The 23948-nt window shown below is 41.0% G+C and overlaps 2 protein-coding genes across 7 annotated transcripts; both read left to right on the top strand.

Annotated features, from left to right (window-relative positions):
* Positions 1-9771: 9771 nt before the first annotated feature.
* Positions 9772-11638, top strand: LOC309478134 (uncharacterized protein). Of its 3 annotated transcripts, none has more exons than XM_082141678.1 (3): positions 9772-11119; positions 11234-11322; positions 11470-11638. In XM_082141678.1, exons 1-3 carry the CDS (start codon positions 9916-9918, stop codon positions 11488-11490), a joined length of 1314 nt encoding a protein of 437 aa, XP_081997804.1. In that variant the 5' UTR covers positions 9772-9915; the 3' UTR covers positions 11491-11638. The 3 variants fall into 3 exon arrangements, with proteins under 3 accessions (XP_081997804.1, XP_081997802.1, XP_081997803.1); XM_082141676.1 differs by having other exon boundaries at positions 11234-11359; XM_082141677.1 differs by having other exon boundaries at positions 9772-11132; positions 11253-11359.
* A 1217-nt stretch (positions 11639-12855) lies between these two features.
* Positions 12856-23115, top strand: LOC309478123 (uncharacterized protein). 4 transcript variants are annotated; one of them, XM_082141653.1, is made up of 8 exons: positions 13128-13206; positions 13416-13919; positions 14136-15377; positions 18751-18852; positions 19136-19243; positions 19642-19743; positions 19860-19909; positions 22399-23112. In XM_082141653.1, exons 2-7 carry the CDS (start codon positions 13895-13897, stop codon positions 19901-19903), a joined length of 1623 nt encoding a protein of 540 aa, XP_081997779.1. In that variant the 5' UTR covers positions 13128-13206; positions 13416-13894; the 3' UTR covers positions 19904-19909; positions 22399-23112. The 4 variants fall into 4 exon arrangements, with proteins under 4 accessions (XP_081997777.1, XP_081997780.1, XP_081997779.1 ...); XM_082141652.1 differs by having other exon boundaries at positions 13129-13206; positions 19127-19243; positions 22399-23111; XM_082141651.1 differs by lacking the exon at positions 19860-19909 and having other exon boundaries at positions 12856-13206; positions 19127-19270; positions 22399-23115.
* The last annotated feature ends 833 nt before the right edge of the window (positions 23116-23948 follow it).

Below are 23948 nucleotides of genomic sequence, written 5' to 3'. Positions count from 1 at the left end.
TTTCACTTGGGCCAAACATTTTGGGTATCCTTCCACAAGCTTTCTACAATAGTTTGCTGGAATTTTGGCCCACTCCTCTTGACAGAACGGGTGTAACTGGGTCAGGTTTGTAGGCCTTTCTTGCTTGCACTCGCCTTTTCAGTGCCGCCCACAAATTTTCTATGGGATTGAGATCAGGGCTTTGTGATGGCCACTCCAATACCTTGACTTTGTTGTCCTTAAGCCACTTTGTAACTAATTTGGAGGTATGCTTGGGGTCATTGTCCATTTGGAAGACCCATTTGCGCCCAAGCTTTAACTTCCTGGCTGATGTCTTCAGATGTTGCTTCAATATATCCACAAAATTCTCTTTTCTCATGATGCCATCTATTTTGTGAAGTGCACCAGTCCCTTCTGCAGCAAAGCAGCCCCACAACATTATACTACCACCCCCATACTTCACAGTTGGGATGGTGTTCTGAGGCTTCAAAGCTTCGCCCTTTTTCCTCCAAATATACCGTTTATCATTATGGCTGAACAGTTAAATTTTTGTTTCGTCAGACCACAGGACATGTCTCCAGAAATTAAGATTTTTGTCCCCATGTGCAGTTGCAAACTTTAGTCTGGCTTTTTTATGGTGGTTTTGAAGTAATGGCTTTCTTCTCCCAGAGTAACCTTTTAGCTCATGGTGGTACAGGACTCGTTTTACTGTGGATAATGACACTGTCTTACCAGTTTCAGCTAGCATCTTCACAAGGTCTTTTGCTGTTGTCCTGGGATTGATTTGCACATTTCGCACCAAAAAACGTTCCTCTCTGGGACTCAGAATCCGTCTCCTTCCTGAGCGGTATGATGGTTGTACATTCCCATGTTTTTTATACTTGCGTATTATTGTCTGAACAGATGAACGTGGGACCTTCAGGCATCTGGAAATTGCACCTAAGGATGAGCCCAGAGCCGATCCTTACCTCCCTGGGGCCCTAAGCAAAATTCTGTTTAGGGGCCCTCATACCTGACCCATGAGCCATGAACCATTAGCCATTGCCACACAGTCACACCTGACACCCCAGTGTTCCCACTACAATCCCTCCTTTAACTAGTTCTAGTGAAAATGTAATTCCTGATATCAGAAGAAATTGTTACTAGTAAAAAGTTCATTCTTAATATCAAGAATTCACATTTTAAATAGTACAAATTGAATTATTGATATCAAAAATGCATATCCTGTGAATGAATAAAAGCTAAAATGGCACCATAGCATGTCACTGTGTTTTAAATGATAAAAGTAATTCTTGATACTTGATGGTTATTATTTACTGAGGGATGTGCATCCATATTGACCAGAATCTCCAGCCAATCAACATTTTAAATTCAATGGAGCCTATCAATAGTCAATGTCAATACATGGCTTTCATTATTGCATTAGTGCAGAGTTGTAACTAAACCTTGACTGAGCGACTAGATAATCATCGTCTTGTTTTAAAACTATAATCCCGACAGATGTTTCTGCTGGAAAGTGCACGTTTCATTTCATGCACGCTCATATGAACGCGTGACGCGGTTATCTTTTCCGAGCTGCAGTTTATAAACAAACACCGTTGTCCTTTGTCGTTTATTAAGCATAATAAATCAACTCACATCAACTTAACTTTAGCCTACTGGTCTTTGCTGACATCAAACTTTGAGAGGAGAGAACACAAGTCTACCTGAACTGTTGCCGCAATTAACTCTCATGGTGTTTTTTTCTCTCTCTTTTCGTGACCAGAAGGATTCCGCTTCATTTTGTCATCGATATTGTAAACATTGATTGACGCGCTTTGACACGAGGGGGAGGCGGGGCCTTGAGTAATTTGCGGGGCCCTACGCACCTTGCGTAGTGGGCGTATAGGGCTGATCGGCTCTGGATGAGCCACACTTGTGGAGGTCCACAATTCTTTTCCTGATGTCTTGGTTGATTTCTCTTGATTTTCCCATGATATCAAAGAAAGAGGCTCTGTGTTTGAGGTGTGCCTTTATATGCATCCACAGGTGTGCCACCAATTAACTCAAATGGAATCAATTAACCTATCAGAAGCTTCTTAAGCTCAGAATGGAATCATCTGGAGTTTTCTTTTTGTTTAAAGACACAATAAACTTAGTGTATGTATACTTCTGACTTTGATGAAAGTGATCAAAAAATACATAAAAATTCTCCCTCGCTCGATTCTGACATTTAACAAATGCAAAAAATATGTTAATATTTATTGATCTAAAACAGAAAAAGTTTACTCTGATTTAATGTATGACAGTAAAGAAATAAAAGTTGTGTTTTTTTCTTAAGTGTATGTAAATATCTGGTTTCAACTGTAACTCTAAAGCAGGCAGTCTCTACTTGATCTCAGTTTTCAAATACAAGCAAAAGAGCAGTCATAGCTTTACAAAACATAAAGTAAGCCCAATGGCAACAGCGAAACAGCACTTAAAGAACTCAAGAGATCCATAGAGGGGAGACTCAAGACTGAACACTCAAACTCAACACCCAAACTCAAATAGGGCAAAATACAGGTGGAACACATTAACTTGATGATCAGTCCTAACTAAAGAGTTCACAGTAGTGATGGTGAAATGAAGCTTTGTGAAGCACTGGGGCTTTCCCTCTCGACTGTATCATAAAATGGTGAATTACTCGAAGCTTTTCAACACGTTGCACACTAACGACATCTTGTGGTCAAAAGGTGGAAAAGCTGCCTTTCTGTCCCAGAAGACCAATCCATTTTTTTATTTTTATTTAATAAATCACTTTGTGCTCTGTAAACCACAAAGCAATACAATTTATCCTCATAATTCATGTGTTAGTGTTGATGTAGTTCTTACACAATCTATGAACAAACAACTGTATGAATTAATAAATTAACAGAAACAATTCTTATGAATCTGCTTTGATCAACAAATGCAGCCTTATTCACATAAACTTTAGCCTCAGTACTAATCCTACGAGTTCATAGGCAAGGCTCATGTAGGCATATATAATCAAACAATTATTGTGGAATGGTGAAGTGCTTGTGAACTGGGGAGCTGACATTTTATTTTGTGGGAATTTAATAAATTTAAAGGGATACTCTACCGTTTTTTCATATTAAACTATGTTATTCCCTTAACTAAGACGAGTTGATACATACCTCTCTCGTCTCAGTGCGTGCACTAAATCCCTCTGTCTTGCGGCGAAACTTTGTTAGCCCAGTTCATTTAATATGGGCCAAGCAGAAAAGCTACCAAACACCTCCACGTTTTCCCTATTTAAATACAGTAACTCGCGAAGTGTAACTCGACCTAGGACGGTGACACAAAACAAAACGTTGCGCTTTTCTAAGCGTGTAAAATGGATAACTATTTTGTATGGCGGAATACCATAGCAAGTGCTTGTAAGCACTTCGACTTGGCGCAGTAATATCTTCACTCGTGAAAAATCCTCTCACCGGCCCCCGCTCCCTCTAGTGAAGATATTACTGCGCCAAGTCGAAGTGCTTACAAGCACTTGCTATGGTATTCCGCCATACAAAATAGTTATCCATTTTACACGCTTAGAAAAGCGCAACGTTTTGTTTTGTGTCACCGTCCTAGGTCGAGTTACACTTTGCGAGTAACTGTATTTAAATAGGGAAAACGTGGAGGTGTTTGGTAGCTTCTCTGCTTGGCCCATATTAAATTAACTGGGCTAACAAAGTTTCGCCGCAAGACAGAGGGATTTAGTGCACGCACTGAGACGAGAGAGGTATGTATCAACTCGTCTTAGTTAAGGGAATAACATAGTTTAATATGAAAAAACGGTAGAGTATCCCTTTAAAGATTTGTATTAACAAAACAGGACTTGTTCAACAGTGTGAGGGCTTAGTCTATTTCTTTTTTTATTTACTACTACCGAAGGTCATGACACGCTATTTAATCTGAATACGAAGCAGTCGCGTGACTGTGTGTGGAAACGAAGCTTCGGACGTCACAGATCCCGTGGTTATGGCAAAACGAATCAAGCTCCGATACAGTAGGCTTGTTTAGGCTTGTTTGAGATGAGCAAAATCTGCGCAGAACCGATCACCGGTGATCAGCGCGAGATGCATGCCTGTTAGAAATGTGTCCGAGTGCGGTCCGCCTTGCTCTCATGTCATTGCTGACATATGTCAAAAATCTCTCGCGAGCGCAAGGCGGCATGTCAGATTCTGCAGTCGAGCGCAGTTCCTCTCTCCACTGATTGCGCTGATCAAAAGCACGATGGGAAACGACTTGCTTGACGACACAGCTTAATGCTCAGGTTTAAACAACCATGATGTATTGTTCTCTTTTAAAATGTTTGATTTTAAAACTCTGATATCATGTTTTATGTGTATATGTTATGTGTGAATATTCCCAAACTATCTGACAGTGCGATCTCTATGGGTTATGCAATGTAATTTTTATTTAAAAACAAAAAACAAAAAGTTGGCGGATGATGCTGAGACGGCCTTGGCCCTTTCTCAGCATTCAGAGGCCAGCTCCATGGATCCTGCTCAGGGTTCGGAAGCCCGCTCTGCGGCTTCTTCCGCCCACGAGGAGGATCCGATGCTCGAACTATCTGGCTCAGAGGAGCTGGATATTTGGAGTATCGACGCAGGAGAATGCGAGGACTCGCCACCCCTATTCTCCTGCCTTTGAGGAGCTGCTGGAGGTTGTGACCAGGGCTGTGGCTAAATTAAACATCAATTGGCCACAGGAAAAGCAGGAAGAGAAAAGAAAGAGTAAACTTGATTAACGTTTCCTGCAAGCCCGGTCACAACCTTCATGGCGGAGCCTTCCGTTTTTCACTGATCTCCACAACGAGGTGTCGAGATCGTGGAACAAGCCCTTCTCTTCTCGAATTACGAGCCCCAATGTCCATCTATATTCCTCCATCCTGGGCTCGAAAGAGAAGCGCTATGGGACGATGTCACGGGTAGAAGAGTCATTCGCTGCCCATCACCCGATTCCACATCGTCCCTAAGAGCTCCGGCGCTTCCCTCCAAGCCCTGCCGTACAACATCAGCCTTGGTTGGGAAGGCATATATGGCGGCAGGTCGGGCTGGTGCATGCCTGCACACGATGGGGCTCCGGCAGGCATACCAGGCCAACCTCCTCAAGGAGGTGGATGACAGTGGGGAGGTCGCCCTCGACGACATTAAAGAAATGCGTCGACTTGTCTCTCCGGGCTACCAAGGAGACGGCCCGCTCCATGGCAGCTTTGGTAGCTACGGAGAGACATCTGTGGCTGAACTTGTCGGGCATCGGGGACAAGGGCAGGGCCTTCCTCCTCGATGCCCCGATTTCGCCCTCCGGCCTCTTCGGCGACGCCGTCAACACTGTCAACACCATCGTCGAGAGGTTTCAGGAGGCGAAACGACAGTCAGCCGCCCTTAAACATCTTATCCCTCCCCCCGTCGTCCTAGGTCTCGTGGGTCTGCTGCCAGGGGGCAGTCCCACGAGGCAGCCGCCAGCTCCTCACATCTGCAGCAGCAGAAGGAGAGTGTTGCTTCTCGTGCTCCCCCACAAAAGGCCTGGAGCCAGAAGCAACACTCTCAGCCGAAGTCCTCCAAGCCGAAGGCAGATCTGAGGACTGTCATTCAGGCGAGGAAGGCTTCGGCAAAAAGGGTCCTGACGCGATGTGCAGGCCTCTGAGGGCGGTCCCCCCCGTGATCGAGCACCAACATCTCGCTCCTTCGCGGAGCCCTCATGAAATCGATGTTTGCCTCCCGCCGCTAAATGCGCTTCGGGACGCATCGGTTTCCAGCGAACGCGAATCGCAGAGTCCGCCCGAAAATACTGCGGCCCTGCTGATTTCTCACCCTCTCATGAGGCCTGCAGAAAAATTATTTTGGTTAGCTCCTGCCAGTCAACTGCTTCAGGTCACCGAAACCCAAAATATGATAACCGAGGTCAGTCCAGACAGACTGATCCCCCTAGTAGATTATTTCGACACCTGGAAAGGTCTTCAAAAAATATCTCAGTGGGTCCTGTGTACAGTGGAAAAGGGATACAGAATTCAGTTCGAGTATCGTCCACCAAAATTCAACGGGGTCATACACACTATTGTCAGCCCCGAGCAGGGTCAGTTCATGGAACAAGAAGTTCAGTCCTTCCTAGCAAAGGAAGCCATAGAGCTGGTTCCTCCTCAAGAGAGGGAATCCGGGTTCTACAGCATAGTTCCCAAAACTACTTCATAGTTCCCAAAAAGGATGGGGGGTTACGTCCTATTATAGATCTCAGGGTACTGAACCGGTCTCTGAGGAGATTCAAGTTCAAGATGCTAACTATCCCCTTAATTGTGAGTCAAATCAGGTCCGAGGACTGGTTTGTCATGATAGATCTAAAAGATGTGTACTTCCATATATCCATCCTGCCCCAACACAGGAAGTTTCTAAGGTTCGCTTTTGGGGAAAAGCGTATCAGCACAGAGTACTTCCATTCGAGAACTATTTTCCTGGGAGTAGAATGGGACTCAGTCACGATGCGGGCACAATGGTCTCCTGCTCGTGTAAACACCATCTTGATCACAGTAACGAGTATCAAGCTAGGCCAGGCCATCACTGTCAAACATTTTCAAAGAGTTCTGGGTCTTCTAGCAGCAGTGTCCAACGTGATACCTTTTGGCCTGCTGTATATGAGAGCCCTGCAGTGGTGGCTCAGGACCAGAGGGTTTTCCTCGAGGGGGAACCTATTTCGCACAATCAAAGTAACGCGCAGATGCCTTCGTTCTTTGACAATGTGGAAGAAACCATGGTTCCTGTCCCAAGGCCCTGTACTGGGAGCACCGTGTCAGAGAAAAATAGTGACCACGGATGCGTCCCTCACAGACTGGGGAGCGGTCATGGAAGGCCGCTACACCAGGGGTTCGTGGAGGGACCACCATCTCTCTTGGCACATCAATTGCCTGGAGATGCTGGCTGTATTTCTGGCACTCAGACATTTCCTTCCTACCTCAGAGGCCATCATGTTCTAGTACAAACAGACAATACGTCGGTGGTCTCATATATAAATCGAAAGGGGGGCCTGAGATCGCGCCCTCTATGCAGATTGGCACATCAGGTTCTTCTGTGGTCCCAGGGAACACTTCTTTCAGTCAGAGCCATGTTTATCCCTGGGGACGAAAATGTGGGAGCAGACATCCTGTCGAGGCAGGGGCTGAGGCCCGGGGAATGGAGACTCCACCCCGAGACGGTGGAGTTAATATGGAGGAAGTTTGGCCAAGCGCAAGTGGATCTGTTCGCATCTCACGAGAACACCCACTGCCCACTCTGGTTCTCCCTCACTCATCCAGCCCCCTTAGGACTGGATGCCACGGTACAGACGTGGCCGAGGCAACGTCTGTACGCATTTCCCCCGATTGCTCTGCTCCCAGGGGTTCTAGAGAGGGTCCGGAGGTACGGAATCAGTTTGCTCCTAGTAACCCCGTACTGGCCGGCCCGAGTATGGTTTTCGGACGTCATGTCTCTTCTAGCAGGCCGTCTGTGGCAAATCCCGATCAGGAGGGACCTTCTTTCTCAGGCCGAGGGCACAATCTTCCACCCTCGGCCGGAGCTGTGGAAATTATGGGTCTGGTCCCTGAGGGGGACCAACTCTTAAATGCTGGTCTCTCAACTGAGGTTGCTGAGACCATCTTAAACTCTAGAGCCCCCTCCATGAGGAAACTGTATGCATTAAAATGGAATGTATTCTATTTATGGAATGTATTCGTGCAGAGAACATCAGTTGAACCCAGTTAACTGCCCAGTGGCTTCAGTGCTGGAGTTCCTCCAGAGTCGTTTCTCTGACGGGCTCTCCCCTTCCACGCTTAAGGTCTATGTGGCGGCCATAGCTGCCTTCCACACGCCGTTAGGGGTTGACACCTTGGGGAGACACCCACTTATTGTACGTTTCCTTCGTGTAGCTAGGAGGATGAGGCCTGTCATCCAGTCCAGGGTCCCTAAGAGCTTTGGGTCACCTAAGAAGAGTTCCCCTGTTTCTAAACAAACTATCAGCAGGTGGATAGTAGAGGCTATTTCTTCAGCTTATGAGGTGCGCGGTTTGCCTTCGCCTCTGCTAATAAGAGCCCACTCAACCAGAGGAGTGGCATCCTCTAAAGCCCTGCTAGCAGGGGCTTCCCTTCAAGAGGTCTGTGATGCTGCCGGCTGGGCCTCCCCACACACCTTCATAAGACACTACAGTCTGGATCTGCCCTCTACACCGGGTTCACAAGTGCTCTCGTCTTGAGTGTGCCAGATTGCTTCACACCAGGGCGTTTATCGTCCGTCCTTCGGATGAGACGTTAAACCGAGGTCCTGACTCTCTGTGGTCATTAAAAATCCCAGGATGTCCTTCGAAAAAGAGTAGGGGTGTAACCCCGGCATCCTGGCCAAATTTGCCCCTTGGCCTCTGTCTACCATGGACTCCTAATCATCCCCATACACTGATTGGCTTCATCGCTCTGTCTCCTCTCCACCAATAAGCTGGTGTGTGGTGGGCGTTCTGGCGCAATATGGCTGCCGTTGCATCATCCAAGTGGATGCTGCACATTGGTGGTGGTTGAGGAGATTCCCCCCTTCTATGTAAAGCGCTTTGAGGTCTCAGAAAAAGCGCTATATAAATGTAACAAATGATTCTTATTATTTATCTCTCAGTGTGGCGCAGTGGGCATTTCGTTCCCCAATATGTCAATTCTCGACGCAGCGCGAGTTCCCTCGAAAGGGAACGTCTCGGGTTACGACTGTAACCCAAGGGAACGAGACGCTGCGTCCCTCGGCCACACTTCGCACGCTCCTGAGAACGACTTGCTTCGATCAATCAGAAGCTGACGCTGTTATGTGTCGGCGTCCTTTTATAGCTTCCGCATCACCGTCACATGTGACGTCACAAGATTGGACTAGTTCTATACAGACTTCAAGACGCTTCACGCCGAAGGCGTTCTCCAATGTGTCGATTCTCGACGCAGCATCTCGTTCCCTTCTCAGGGAACAAGGGTTACAGTCGTAACCCGAGACGTTTTTTTGATACAAGCTTCGAAGCCTCGGTGTCGAACGTCACATCACTAGTTCACAGCAGGTGGTGCCGCCTAGTGGCTTGGAGAGTCATTGAGGAGTCTTACATTTTTTTTTAGTGCATCATAACTTCAGCTTTCGCTGTTTTTATTTTTAAAACATTTGTTTCATTGTGTTTCTCTTTGGCTGCATTTATGCATTTGTTCTCTGACTTTTTTCACTTAACAGATGAATCATTCACAGTTGAAGCCGGACCGTCCACAGGCTCCAATGAAAAGCTGAGATTGATGGTTCTTGGAGGTGATGATGCTCTTATGGATGAAGCATGTGGCACAATCCTTGGGGAAAGACAGAGCAGAGAGGGATTTAAATTTGGAATATTGGAGCCCAGAACAGCTCAAGTTTGTGGACGACAGGTTTCTGTATTAAAAACTCCATCCTATTGGCTGGAACACTTGAAATCACACTTGCTTTTCAGCATTGGAGTCAAATCTCTGGAAAATGACATGAAGTTTTTTGAATCACTGTTGTTTCCTGGGCCTCATGCCTTTCTGTTAATACATAGAGATGTGAAAGACTCTGGTAGAGAGAATTACCTTTTACGAGCTCTCAGTGACGTGTTCGGGAAAGAGGTATTGGACTATTGCATGGTATTATTTATTGATCAGGCTTGGCACAATGATCCAAACAAGAACTCATGTGTGAAGATGTGTGGGAACAGATACCACATTTTACACAATACTGACGACAGTGTTAATGAATTATTTAATAAAACTGAGACAGACAGTAGGAAGTTTTTCCTAAAACACTTTGAGTGTGTCAGAGCAGTTGCAAATTATTTTGAAGCTGCATATGAGGAAAAGGAGAACAAACTAAAAAGAGAATTGGCAGAAAATATAGAAACTGCTGAAAATCTAAAGAAGGAAATGCATGCCATGATATGAAAGAACTGAATGCAAAGAAAGTGACAGAATTAAATAAGAGAATTGAAAATGATCTAAAGAAGTTCAAAGATAGAGAGAGTGTGTTAAGCAATGAGTTGGATGCTCTCAGAAGCAGAGAAAATCAGATGAGGAAGAAGGTCCAGAGGCTAAACGAAGAGCTGATCAGTTACAGAGACAGAGAGAATAAGTTCAGCAAAGAGTTGGATGCTCTCAGAAGCAGAGAAAATCAGATGAAGGTGGACTTTCAGAGGCTAAATGAAGAGCTGATCAGTTACAGAGACAGAGAGAATAAGTTCAGCAAAGAGTTGGATGCTCTCAGAAGCAGAGAAAATCAGATGAAGGTGGACTTTCAGAGGTTAAATGAAGAGCTGATCAGTTACAGAGACAGAGAGAATAAGTTCAGCAAAGAGTTGGATGCTCTCAGAAGCAGAGAAAATCAGATGAAGGTGGACTTTCAGAGGTTAAATGAAGAGCTGATCAGTTACAGAGACAGAGAGAATAAGTTCAGCACAGAGTTGGATGCTCTCAGAAGCAGAGAAAATCAGATGAAGGTGGACTTTCAGAGGTTAAATGAAGAGCTGATCAGTTACAGAGACAGAGAGAATAAGTTTAGCAAAGAGTTGGATGCTCTCAGAAGCAGAGAAAATCAGATGAAGGTGGACTTTCAGAGGTTAAATGAAGAGCTGATCAGTTACAGAGACAGAGAGAATAAGTTCAGCAAAGAGTTGGATGCTCTCAGAAGCAGAGAAAATCAGATGAAGGTGGACTTTCAGAGGTTAAATGAAGAGCTGATCAGTTACAGAGACAGAGAGAATAAGTTCAGCACAGAGTTGGATGCTCTCAGAAGCAGAGAAAATCAGATGAAGGTGGACTTTCAGAGGTTAAACGAACAGCTGATCATTTGCAGAGACAGAGAGAGAGAGTTAAAAGAACAGCTCAAGGACAATGAAAAACAACTACAAAATAATCTGACTGAAACAAAACGTAAAGAAGAATTTCTGAGTAAAAAATTACAATCAGAATGTAATATAATACAAAGAGAGGAAGAAGTACAAGCCAAAGAAAGGGAGCTAAATGAAAGAGAGAAAGAACTGGATAGGAGAGTGAAGGAACTGGTTGACAGAGAGAGAGAAGTGAGAAAGAGAGATGTGAGATCCAGAGATCATCATCTTCAGGCCACAGCAGATCCTGCTCCTGCTGGTGAGTGTTTACTGTCTGTTTTGTGTCTCACTCGGCAGTCGATATAATTATTCATTTACAAGAATTTTTAAGTTGAAATCTGTAGCAAAATGCTAGTGAATGTTTTTACTCTAGTTTCTAGGGATAAAATCAGTCCTCTAGATGAACGTGAAGGAGAGCTGAAGAGCAGAGATGCCAGTGGATCTCCTGGGATCCAGAAACCAGTAAGACGAAACAGCAAGGAATTACAGCCACCTGATAGTAAGTTTTTTTATGGTTTCTTCTTAAAGAGATTATGAAAATCTGTCATTGTATACTGACCAGTTCCAAACCTGCACGACTATAACATTTCATGCTGTTCTTTTTCATAGAGTGACTGGAAGTTGGTGTAACCACAGCTATCAATCTCTAAAACTAAAAAATGTCATGCAGTATCAAAGCAGTATTTAAAATAGTGTGCACTATTTTCTGAGTCTTCTGATGTCATGTGATGCTTGAATGAGGAACAGACTGAAAATAATAGCATTGCAATTTATTTACATCTTTATGCAGGCAGTCATGGCCTAGTGGTTAGGGAGTTGGACTGGTAACCCAAAGGTTGCTGGTTCGATTCCAGAGCCGGTGGGAAATGACTGAGGTGCCCTTGAGCAAGGCACCTAACCCCTAATCGCTCCCCGGGCGCCACACAAAGGCTGCCCGCTGCTCTGGGTGTGTGTATCCACGTTTGCAGTGTGTGTGTGTTAACTACTCACTACTCTGCTCCTAATGTGTGTGCATTAACTTGGATGGGTTAAATGCAGAGGTCAAATTCCAAGTATGGGTTACCATAATTGGCCGTCACGTGTCACTTTCACTTCACTTTCACTTTCAGCGCCCAAGACTCTCATAATGCAAGATCTCACATGTGGGTCTCAAAGAGATTTGTTAAAAGGAACAATTGATCCTCATTTTATTCATATTTTACTGCTGGTGTACAATTCGTCTACTTAAGTACTTTTGCAATGACTTTTAACCAAATGATGTAAAGGTCATTTTTCTGTGCCAATACAAAATATTTATGGATTTTGTTGCTAATAGCCACTTATGGTGTTAGATGTAATATTTAGCAATTTCTGTGTATCACTAGTTTTGTTGACACAACATTGTGCTTTAAAACATTGTATGCATCCTGGAATAATGAACTATTTTGGAGCAGTTAAAAAAATTTTCATGACTTCCACACACTATAATCTCCATGCTGTGTTTGAACTGTGTTAATGATCTGTGTGTGAAATTATTCAACATTGTGTTAACATTACAAAAAGACAATGTTTATGAAGTAAACAAATATAAATTGTTAAAAACATCTCAAATATTTTCATGAGATCTTTGAATAATCTGAATATTTTGCAAAGAATATTGCAAAGTTGTTGTATGCTCTGGTTCAATGTAGAATTTTGAATGATAGAATGATAAAAAAAAATATTTATAATAAATACTGCAATATTCCATACAAAAAAAAACAAGAATTGTTCATTTTGATTTCATTGTGTAATTCATGAAATGATGCAACATTCTGATCAAGTCAACAGTTTAAGACCTAAAGGTTTGAATTAAAGCATAAAAAGGTCCGGCGTGTGACAGAAAACAGGCAAGAACTGCCTTTTGCCTTTTGTTCATCTCCAAACAAGCTTGTTTGCGGAAGATTGCAAACGATTTCTGTCGTTTTCATATTGTATTTTCAATTAATTTTTACCGCAGAAACTTTACATTGTTGTCAATTTTGTAGCTTTTACTGTACGTTGCTGTATTACCAGCTTTGCCTTACTGTAAAAACTATTTACAGTATGTTGCTGTCAATTTAAAGAAAAGAAAAAAACACAGAGTGAGAAAATAATTACAGTAATCCTTATATTAATGTTAAACTGAACAGTGTTATGATCCCTCAGGAAATCTAGGGGTTAAAGGAATAGTTCACCCAAAAACGAAAACTTGCCCTCAAGTTGTTCCAAACCTGTGTGAGTTTCTTTCTTCTCATGGCAAGATATTTTGAAGAATGTGTGTAACCATGTGGGTTTTCTTCTGTTTTTCTGTGAATGTGAGGAAGGTTATGGGGGGTACTGTGTGTGGTTGTTGGATGTTAATTGAAGTTCTGGATGGGATAATTATGAGCATGTTTTGTGTAGGTTAACCGTGTGTTGGGTGTGTGTTATACGCAATGTGTCGCCATTGTTCTCTCGAATGCCTAAGACGAATTTCTCCAATAGGAGACAATAAAGGCTTATCTTATCTTAAATTGGTTAGTATTGTCGGAAACACTGTAGTTTATGAAAATAAGTAGAAATGATAACTCCGCTGGAAAAATGCAGACTTGGCAACCCTGATTTTAACTGTTACACCAAAGTAAAAGAAATTGAAAATTACTGCTTCATAACATCGTCATCTGCCATTAAAACCCATGAGATGGAGACATTCACAACTTATTTAAGATAACAAAGCATATAATGTAAGGTTAAACAGCAACATAAAAATCATATAAAATTAAAAGTAATAAGAAACTGAAACTCTCTTGATAATGCATCACACATTAATGCATCCTCCTCCTCCTTGGTTTGAAGTCTGTACGTTTGCTCCAAACCACATCCTTTGTTCAAGTGTTGTTTCAGTCTGCAGTCTGAGCATGGTTTAATTTTCATAACTTTTGTCTTAATAGCAACTGGATGGAGGAGTGTTCATTTTGCTTTTTTTTTAATTGAACTAAAATAACGAATTAATAACTTAAAAAAACTTTTTAAAATAATATTTTCCACCTTCAACATGGCACAGAGACTACAAAAGAGAGGTAACACTTTCGTTTTGACTTGTTGACTTGACTTTTTTTGATGGAAGGTACAATGAAGATTACTTTTTATTTTGATGTTTGAGTTTTTGAAAACTAATGAGCAGATATAGTGCATCACAGATTACCATACACCACTGGTGCAGATTTTAGATAATATTTACAGTTATCCTTACACCACAAATGCATTAAAACATGGTTTTATTCTCTTTGTAACAGATGGAACATTTTCAGACGAAGCAAAACAATCCACAGAATCCATTAAAAGATTTAGATTCATTGTGATTGGACGCGATGATTTTCTCATTAATGAAGCTTGTGATAAAATTCTTAAAGATAGAACTGATACCACTAAACAGGGGACGTGTGAGTTAAGAGAGGCTTGTGTCAGCGGACGGCATGTCTCTGTAGTAAAAACACACGCTTATTGGCTGGAAAACATGAAAATGTACTCCTCTTTCAGCAATAGAGTCAGGTTTATGAAAAGGGACATGGAGGCTTGTTACTCACTGGTCTTTCCTGGACCTCATGCTTTTCTGTTAGTGCTTGGAGATGTGCGTAACTCTGGTAAAGAGCATTATATTTTAAAAGCCCTCAGTGAAGTGTTTGGGCAGGAGGCATTAGACTACTGTATGGTGTTATTTATGCATGAATACACAGACAGCGATATAGGCAAGAACCATTGTGTCAGAAAGTGTGGAAACAGGTACCACATTTTAAAAGAAAATGAGGACAATGTCCTAAAGTTATTTAATGACACTACTGGGACAAAACAGAGAAATGCAAACTTTTTTACAAAGGATCTTGAATTGCTGGACAAAGCAGAAACCTTTTTTAAGAAAGAATTCGATGCTGAATATGAGGAGAGGGAGAGCAGACTGAGAGGAGATTTGACAGAAATGAAAACAACAGAGGAAAATCTGAGAACTAAAATTACAGAAATGGAAAAACAGAATTCCAAAAACGGGAGAGAATTACAAGATCTGTTTAAAGAAGTGGATGCTCGTAAGAATGAGTTACATGATTCCAGAAGCAGAGAGAATCAGTTAAGTCAACAGATAGATGCCCTCAAAAAGGAAAATTACGAACTAAAAGAAGAGTTGTATGCCCTCAGGTATTATAAGAGACAGATGAATGTAGGACTGACTGCTTCCAATGAAACAGAGAGTCAGCTGAAGTCTGAATATGAGGAGCTTCAAAGAGAACTGCAGCTCAAAGGCAGTGAGAAAAAGCAAGAAAAGAATCCAAGGGAATCAAAAGATAGGCCTAAAGAAGAAATTCTGCTCACAAAAACACAGTTAGAGCAGAACAGATTACAGGAGCAAAAAGAAGTCCAGGCTCCAGCGCAAGAAGAGCATGACAGGCCGAGAACTTCGGATAGAAGAGAGGTGGAACTGGATGAGGGAGAGGGAAAACTGCTTATAAAACATCATATCTCAACAGCAGTTACTCCCCCTAGTGGTAAGTATGTTCACCATCCGTTATCTGATAGTGATGGGCGCTTTCGAAACCTTTAGTCTCAGCCTCAGACGTCACACCCACGGACCGTTGGCTGAACGTCTGATGCATATGGCCAGAAAATGTCTAATAAGGGGAGAAGTTCCACTCTCAGTAAACTTCCAGCTTCTGAACTGGTTGCAGTTCCACTCTGGTTCCATATGAGAGCGCTCACAGGACGAGTGCAGAATGAATGGAGGTCTATGGCGCTATACCCATCAAAATCCACTTTTTGTCTAGTAATTTGAATGTTGTATTCGAAAGGAGATGCAAAGAAATTACACATTGCTGGGTGTTCGATTTTTTAGAGTCACTTATTTGCTTTAAAAAGTCTTTTAAAATGCCAATGACGTCATACACATCGTACGACCAGAGCAGTGGTGGACGAAGTACACATACCATGTACTTGAGTTAAAGTAAAGATACTCAAGGTAAAATATTACTCAAGTAAAAGTAGAAGTGCTGCCTTTAAACATTCACTTGAGTAAAAGTACAAAAGTATTTGCCTTCAAATGTACTTAAGTATCCAAGTACTATGATTTTTTTATTGCTATAATGTCCTATTATAATTTTTGTCACAAGACACTTGCTTAACTCAGTCTACGTGAAGACTCTGTCACTCTTGGCACATCAATCTATTAATAAAATGACATTAATTAGTCTATATATATATATATATATATATATTTGAATTGAATACATTTTTTGTGTGTTTAATTTTGGACGGAAGGGGACTGATCCCATAAGGTATAATACTTACAGTATTTACTGTACATATTTTTCACAAGCGTCTATGGTCATAATTATAAACATCCTAATGTTATGATACATTCACATAAACCTGCACAATGCCATTGCATATATATATACACACACTACATTATGGGAGCAGCCAATTTCCCTACAAAATGAAACACCAAAACGTATTAATGCAGTGTTTCTGCTACTCCTCAGAAAGAAAAATGCTATTATATGCAAGTAATTTTAGTGTCAAGGTAATAAGCAATGTTCATTATGCGTCAGTATTTACCGATAATTGCTGCAATAACAGCTGCTGCTCTCTGCCCCGCTTAAAATTATTGGCAACACAAATTGTTTGGAACTATTGAGAGCTACACGAATCACGTGACCGCGCGGCGGCGAGATCACAGTAGGCTTGTTCGACTTGAAACGGCGCTGCACAGACCATTCGGTGAATGACATTAAAATACCGCAAGAGCGATTAGAGAGTAGACGGCTCTGTATGCTTTTCAATCGCTCTCGCGATTTCGCTCTATACTTTGATGTCATAAACTGATCGGTCTGTGCAGCGCCGGTTCAAGTCGAACAAGCCGTGTGTGTCGCAACCTCTTATATACTGTCTATGGTCGCAACTCTCATATTTAACGGCTCTGGTTCGCGCTTAGTAGATACCACCAAGGCAAGTTCAAAACAAAGCGCGCACGTTGTAGGCTACTGTGATAGGTGGCTCGTTTGACCAGTTAAGTTTTTATCCACTCATAAATAAAAAGGAACGACTGATTTTGAAAATGTAGTAGAGTAAAAAGTAAGATATTTGACTTTGAAATGTAGTGGAGTTAAAGTAAAAGTCTTCCCAAATTTAAATACTTCAGTAAAGTACAGATACGCAAAAAAGCTACTTAAGTACACGAATTACATTTACTTCGTTACTGTCCACCACTGGACCAGAGATACTGCTTTACGGCAATCCTTCTGTTGAACTTGCAAAACCCACAATCAAATCTGAGATTTCTCAACGGCAATTGGGTGAAAGAGACACATTTAGCCGTCTAGCCCCATAGACTCCCATTCATTTTGCACTCATGGGCGATCGCCCCCAGTGGAACTCTGGTGGAACTACAACCAAAATTCGGTACAATAGGACTTAATAGGGAGTGGCCAGGCTCTCCCTAGACGGGCTCTGATATGGCACACTTTTCTGGAAACTCTTAAGGAGTTTCGAAGTCGCGATCTGATTGGTTGAATTCTACAGGATATCAATATTTTTTTCTTTAATACAGACGTGTGTTATATATATATATATATATATGTGTGTGTGTGTGTGTTTTTTTTACCATTAAAAAACGGTACCTTTTTTTTTACCTTTTAAGTTACCGTTAAAAAAATTACACCACAAAACCCATATAGAGATCGCACTGTCAGAGAGTTTGGGAATATTCACATATAATTTATATACATAAAACATGATATCAGAGTTTTAAAATCAAATATTTTAAAAGACAACAATACATAACGGTTGTTTAAACCAATGAGCATGGCTCTCCACAGACCGATCGGTGAATGACACCAAAGTACCGCGAGAGTGAATAGAAAGAATACGGCTCCTTATGCTTTTGATTTGCTCTTGTACTTCAATGTCATAAACCGATCGGTCTGTGGTTCAAGTCGAACCCTTCAGACACATTTCTAACCGGCATGCATCTCGCGGTGATCACGGGTGATCGGTTCTGCACAGATTTTGCTCATCTCAAACAAGCCTATTGTTTCGTCACGTCATACTGTTTCGAAACGTTTCAAAATTCGAAATTCCGAATTGATCTTGATATGTGGAACCTATGAACGAGTGTCTAATGGTTTTAACCTCAACTGATCTTGGTTCAGTTTTATCATGCAAGTTACATTTAATACATTTGAATTTACATTTTTTTATAATATAAAAACACAGAAAAACTTTTCCTCATAAATACAGTCAAGTATCCTGATTAAACTCCTGTAGCCTTTTACGATTTTTCATTCCACTAAAGAGATCTGTAATTGCGTAAAATTAAAATCGCACATCCGATGGCCCTATTATTACAGAATCCATCAAAAAAGAGAAGTTCAGTCTCTTATAATTGTGCAGTGCAGCAGCATAATACAGTTATCAGTCATGTATCTGAGAGGTTAATCGGGGTTGACAACCATCATTCATTTGGCTTCAAGGCTCTTTCTCATGCTCTCACTCCACCCAAATGCATCTCTCGAATAAGATAAAATAATAAATAGCTACTGCATGAGCTAACGTTGCCATCTAGCATTTTTTAGGCAGTATACCCTTACCATCTCAGCAATCACAAATCAACATCATCTACTGACAACAAACACATGCAATATTGACTTCTTCTTCAAGTCTTCTTCAACACTACATCTAATGTTTTAGCATTTTAAACCCAGCCAACCACTTGTCAAATCGTTTGCTTGTAAAGTGTGTTTGTGCATCTTTCTTTACAATAAATGACATTCGCTCTCTTATTTTCTATTGAGACTTTTTATGGCTTAAGTGTCCAAATACTTCCAAATAAGCTTTAAGTTTTTAATATGTTCTTTTGATTCATAGTGTCTGAAGACAAAGGCAAAACCAAATATCAAGAAGACACTGGATCACTTGAAGGATTAAAACTTGTGAGGAAAAACAGCATGAAATTAGATCCACCTGATGGTAATTATTTTGTGGATTTGTAAAATATTACTATTCTTGTGGCATTTGGCCCCCTTAACATCATAGAGAATACCAGCTACACACACACACACACACACACACACACACACACACACACACACACACACACACACACACACACACACACACACACACACACACACACACACACACACACACACACACACACACACACACACACGTTGCTACAGGTAAGAATCCTTAGACCTTTACTGTATGTGAACTCAAGATGTCATTGTGTTTTTATCTACAGTGTCTGAAGAAAAAGTCCATCCTCTGAGTGAAAGAGAGTGTGAGATGGAAAGAAAAACATTCAAAGGGGAAGGAGTGAAACCTGCAAGACAGAGAAGCTTTCAAGACCCACCCAACCGTACGTACTGTATTACACAAACATCAAGTAAGCTCAATAACAGAAAATGCTGTCAGGTTAACCTCACAAAATATGTTCTTTAGTTGTAGTTCCAATAACAATTGAAAACTCATTCTATTAATTTTGAAAAGCTACCGTAATCAATTTGCAAAGAAGTCGTTTCCTTTTAACATTGAATATTTTGTGGCCTCAAAAACTATTGGAAAACTTTGGTAACTCTTATAAATCTGCATTTTAAACCCAGAAAACCTCCCTTTGTCAAATTTTTTGTTTGAAAAGTATTTTCCTTTCTTTACTATAAATGACAATCGTTTTCATATTTTATGTCCAACATAATGAAATTCAGACATTTTATGGCTTAAGTGTCCAAATGAATACGATGTTCTTTTTAATCATAGTGTCTGAAGACAAAGACCATCCTCAAGAAGACATTGGATACCTTGAGTTTGAACGATTGGAACCTGTGAGAGAAAACAGCAATAAATTAGATCCACCTGATGGTAATACTTTTTTTGTGGATTTGTAGAAAACTTGCATTTAATTATGATGCTTTTAGCCTTTTATTTGACTCCTTAGATGTGATACCTAAAACTACACACCTGTCTCTTCCTCTTAGGATCTGAAAGTGATCTGCATATGAGTGTACAGTACTATAATTGAACTGAGGTGAGTGTTTGGATATTCCAGGTTCCCAGTGAAGTTTTAATTACAAGTTAAACTTCAAAAACATGCAAAAGTGAAGAATCAGCCCCCATTGTTCTCCTCACAATATGCTGATTAGTCAACATGATGAATGCTGTGTAGAACATGCTACAAACACGTGGATGCTCTGCTCCATTCGGAATAATATAAATTGTTCAATTCTTATCCTTAAAGGGATGGTTCAGAGTAAAATCAACCTAGGGTCCTTTGTACAGTAGTACAAATAGGTTCTTGGAAAGTTTGTAAGTACATCAGGAGTTTATTTAAATAACACTTTCCTGACGGCTCATGCTACCGCTAACCCGGACGTCGAGGTCACTTACGTGATTTGGGAAAAGCACGTAAAAGTCCTGGCAGAAAGCGATGATGTAGTGTAACGACGCCCAGTTCCAGGAATGCACTAATATTTTGTAGGTAGTACCAGTTTATAACAATTATTAGTTAACACTAAGTTGTCAACCTTTCAGAAAAAATAATAATTTGTCGTTACACTACATCCTAATGCATCGCTTTCTGCCAGGACTTTTACGGGCTTTTCCCAAATCACTGAAGTGACGTCGACGTCCGGGTTAGCGGTAGCATTAGCCATCAGGCAAGTGTTATTTAAATAAACTCCTGATATACTTACAAACTTTCCAATGCCTCGTTTTATGAGAACAGAACCTATTTGTACTACTGTAGAAGTTTGGTACCATTCTGGGCATTATTAGTGGGGTAATTTACAAGATACATCCATGGATCCATTAGCACCTGCACTAAGCCATCCGGCTGATATCTCTAAATAAGCTCTAACTTTAATAATGTTCAACCAAGAAAAAAAGCTTCTGTGGGGGTGTTTGGCTCGAGGTCATGGTGCAAAGTAGCCTGGTTAAAACCAGACCATTCTCAGTAGTAACTGAGTTATGGTCTGGCAAAGCTCCATAGACAAATCATTTCCAAAGGGGCGTCACCAACGGACGTCGCTCAAATGCCTCTCGGCGCAATTGGATAGACCTAAAACTCCAAAAACCAATCAGAGCGATCGTCATGTGTAAAGCCATATGCTGCGTCCCAATTCGCCTATGTTACACTACGCCATAAAAGTATACTCTTTTTGTGAAGAAAATGTATTTACTTTTGAATGTGTAGCAAAAAAGTAGGCAACTTTTGGACATACTACTTCATCATCTTTATCGTACGGATCTGTCGCGTGCATCCCGTCATGTAAACTGCCCTGTCAATCATCTTGTCACAGTTAAAATCCTCTATTAAATCTAATTTAATTTCCTACCGTTTCGGAGAGAAATGTAGTAGCACGTTCATCTGCCAGTGGGTCTTTCATGGAGACTGTCCTCATGTGTTTGCAATTTGAATATAATAATGCTGCATTTAAAAGTTGGTGCGCTTCACCAACGGAGTGGACGTCGCTCAAATGCCTCTGGGCACAATTGGATAGGCTAGACCTAAACCCAATCAGAGCGATCGTCATCGTGTAAAGCCCGCCTCAACGTTTCTGATTGGTGCCGCGATTTCCACGGCATGGAAATGGCCTTGAATGAGCTCTTTGCCAGACTTACTTGCAGAGCAAATCTAAATTTGCCGGAAGTTGTCTGGGTTTTTCCAGGCTAGGTGCAAAGGACCCTAGGTTGAATTTACTCCGAACCATCCCTTTAACTCTTTCTCCGCCAGTTTTCAGTGATATACTGTAGGGGGCGCTATTACACATCTTCTGAAAGAGTACAGAATCTCCAGATCCAAAATCAAGCGAAAAATAAATAGAAACAAGTGATAGAAGCATTGTTCACAAGAATGATAGCTATATAAACTATATAGTAATGATAATGTTGGAATCGCTTTTGGAATGAATTTTTCCAGCTGATGAACGATAAAAACATTGACAGCCAATCAGAATCCATCCTGCTTTAAAGAGCTTGAGCATTTAAAGCGACAGAAGACTTATTAGAATAGACAAAAGAATATTATCCGCTGGTGTGGATGCTAATATAGTTATTGCTATAGTTATCTTGATAGTTTTCGTTCATGGTGCGAACGGTCCTCAACGTTACCGAATGAAAAGTTGACCCATAGAGAGGTTTAGGACTAGCTTTGTGGGTGTCGATGGAAATGATCTACTATCTATGTTTTGATCATCTTTCTGAACCCGATCCAGGCTTAGTCTTTGACAAAAATGCGATTTTCTCATCTTTTTGTTTAAAGTGTTTATGTAACTTACCCACAATCAAGTGATGATGAAAAATATGAATACATGAAACTAGAATTATTATTATTATTGTTATTATTTTGTTGAAAAGCAGAGGCTCTGTTCCCATTAGACGTCCAGAGAGGAGGAGCTGACGGGGAAAGAGTTAAATTGAGTGTTAAGTGATTGTGGGGTGTATTTAATTCTATGCTGATAAAATTGTAGTTAGGCCTATGTGAAAGTATGTGATGTTTTTTTCCTCTCTCACATTCAGTTTCCTGGAATGTAAAGTGCCAATCTCCCTCACACTGAGTTAACATCCGACTGGGAAACACTTCATCCACTCTCACATGATGGCATGCAGTGCACGTGTTTTATGAGCTGTAAGACTCAATACAGATTTGTGCTTTAGTAACTGTATATAATCTTCAGCCAAAACGAATGTGAATGGTTTTGATAATGTTATAGATATTTTATTTCTCTGCATATTCACTGTGTATTTCCTAGTTTTGGTATCAACAGGTTTGTTGATCACAGTTACATTAAAGTTTCTTTAGGGTGAAAATTGTGGTTTAGAGGAGATTCAACACAAAACGAAGGTCAGTGTAGCAACAGATGATATCTTTTTAAATCCTTAATGATTATTCATATCATAAGCCTGCACATATGCATAACTGTAAAATCTTCTCATAGTTTTAAAGCATTATGTGATTCTTTTTGTATAGCCTGTAAATATTTGTATGATTGTAGGCTACAAACCCCATTTCCAGATAAAAAAAAAAAAAACTGATTTGTTAATTCTCTTGAACCTTTATTTAACTGACAAAAGTACAAATAAAAGATTTCCAATGTATTCACTGAATAACTTTATTGTATTTTGTACAAACAAATTTAGATTTTGATGGCACGCTACAAAAAAGTTGGGACAGAGGCATGTTTACCAGTGTCACTTCACCTTTCCTTTTAATTACACTTTTTATTTATATACACGGTATATTTTGAATTTTGCTCCTGAGGACCCCCAAAATGTGAAAAGGTCCCTTCTGCTTTTTCATCAAATTATGTTTTATTAACAAAGTTCGGGAGGAGCACGTTCAGATTATGGGATGAATATAGTTTCACGAGTTCACATCTACATATAATTAGTACAGTAAGTTTATGCGTATTTGGCGTGCTGTCCGGGGGGAGGGCTCCGAGCTCGGAGTTAGGCCCGAACCCAGAGTACTCCCCCCAGTTGGTAAGTGTAGATGGAACTGGAAGTGAGGAGATGGTGTGGAGGAGGGATGCTGACAAACTTTCAATGAACAGAGATAGGTCTGCTGTGAATTTATACTCTGTCATTGAGTTGATTACTGATTAATCTCCAGCTGTGCATAATTTGGTTAATTATCTGAACCTGCTCCTCCCGAACTTTGTTAATAAAACATCATTTCATAATGATTAACACGTGCAAGCTCTATAATCCATGTACTTGATGAAGGTTGCATATATGTTTTACAATCTACAACCAAATGCCTTTCAACTTGCATGTGCAAAATTCTAAACGAATGTGTAGCCATTTGTGAATACAAATGTCTTCTTTTATTAGTGTATCATAATTTGCGCATGCAACAAAGAAGTGTCATGATGTAAACACGGAAGCAGTTTGCAAGTAAACTCTCTCTCTTTATTGAGTAACAGAAATGATGATAGACACAGTCCAGAGAGAAACAGGTTAGTGGCGCAGGGACTTCGATGGTCAGATGAGTGCCGTGCCGTGATGAGAAGTGACGTGATAAATCCAGAGTGAACATCCACGGGAACACGAACAGGAAACGAAGAAGG

This window comes from Leuciscus leuciscus, assembly GCF_965113295.1.
Source record: "Leuciscus leuciscus genome assembly, chromosome: 16".
Taxonomy (NCBI): domain Eukaryota; kingdom Metazoa; phylum Chordata; class Actinopteri; order Cypriniformes; family Leuciscidae; genus Leuciscus; species Leuciscus leuciscus.
Note: the sequence above shows the minus strand (reverse complement) of the source record. Positions and strands in the feature narration are given on the sequence as shown.

Excerpts from the sequence above, each read along its gene's own strand:
- LOC309478134 (XM_082141676.1), top strand. The coding sequence starts at position 9,916 with ATGAAAGAACTGAATGCAAAGAAAGTGACAGAATTAAATAAGAGAATT. Across the intron at positions 11,120-11,233 it reads AGCAGATCCTGCTCCTGCTG|TTTCTAGGGATAAAATCAGT; the intron begins GTGAGTGTTTAC and ends TTTTTACTCTAG.
- LOC309478123 (XM_082141651.1), top strand. The coding sequence starts at position 13,895 with ATGGCACAGAGACTACAAAAGAGAG. Across the intron at positions 13,920-14,135 it reads ACAGAGACTACAAAAGAGAG|ATGGAACATTTTCAGACGAA; the intron begins GTAACACTTTCG and ends TCTTTGTAACAG. Across the intron at positions 18,853-19,126 it reads GAAATTAGATCCACCTGATG|TGTCTGAAGAAAAAGTCCAT; the intron begins GTAATTATTTTG and ends TTTTATCTACAG.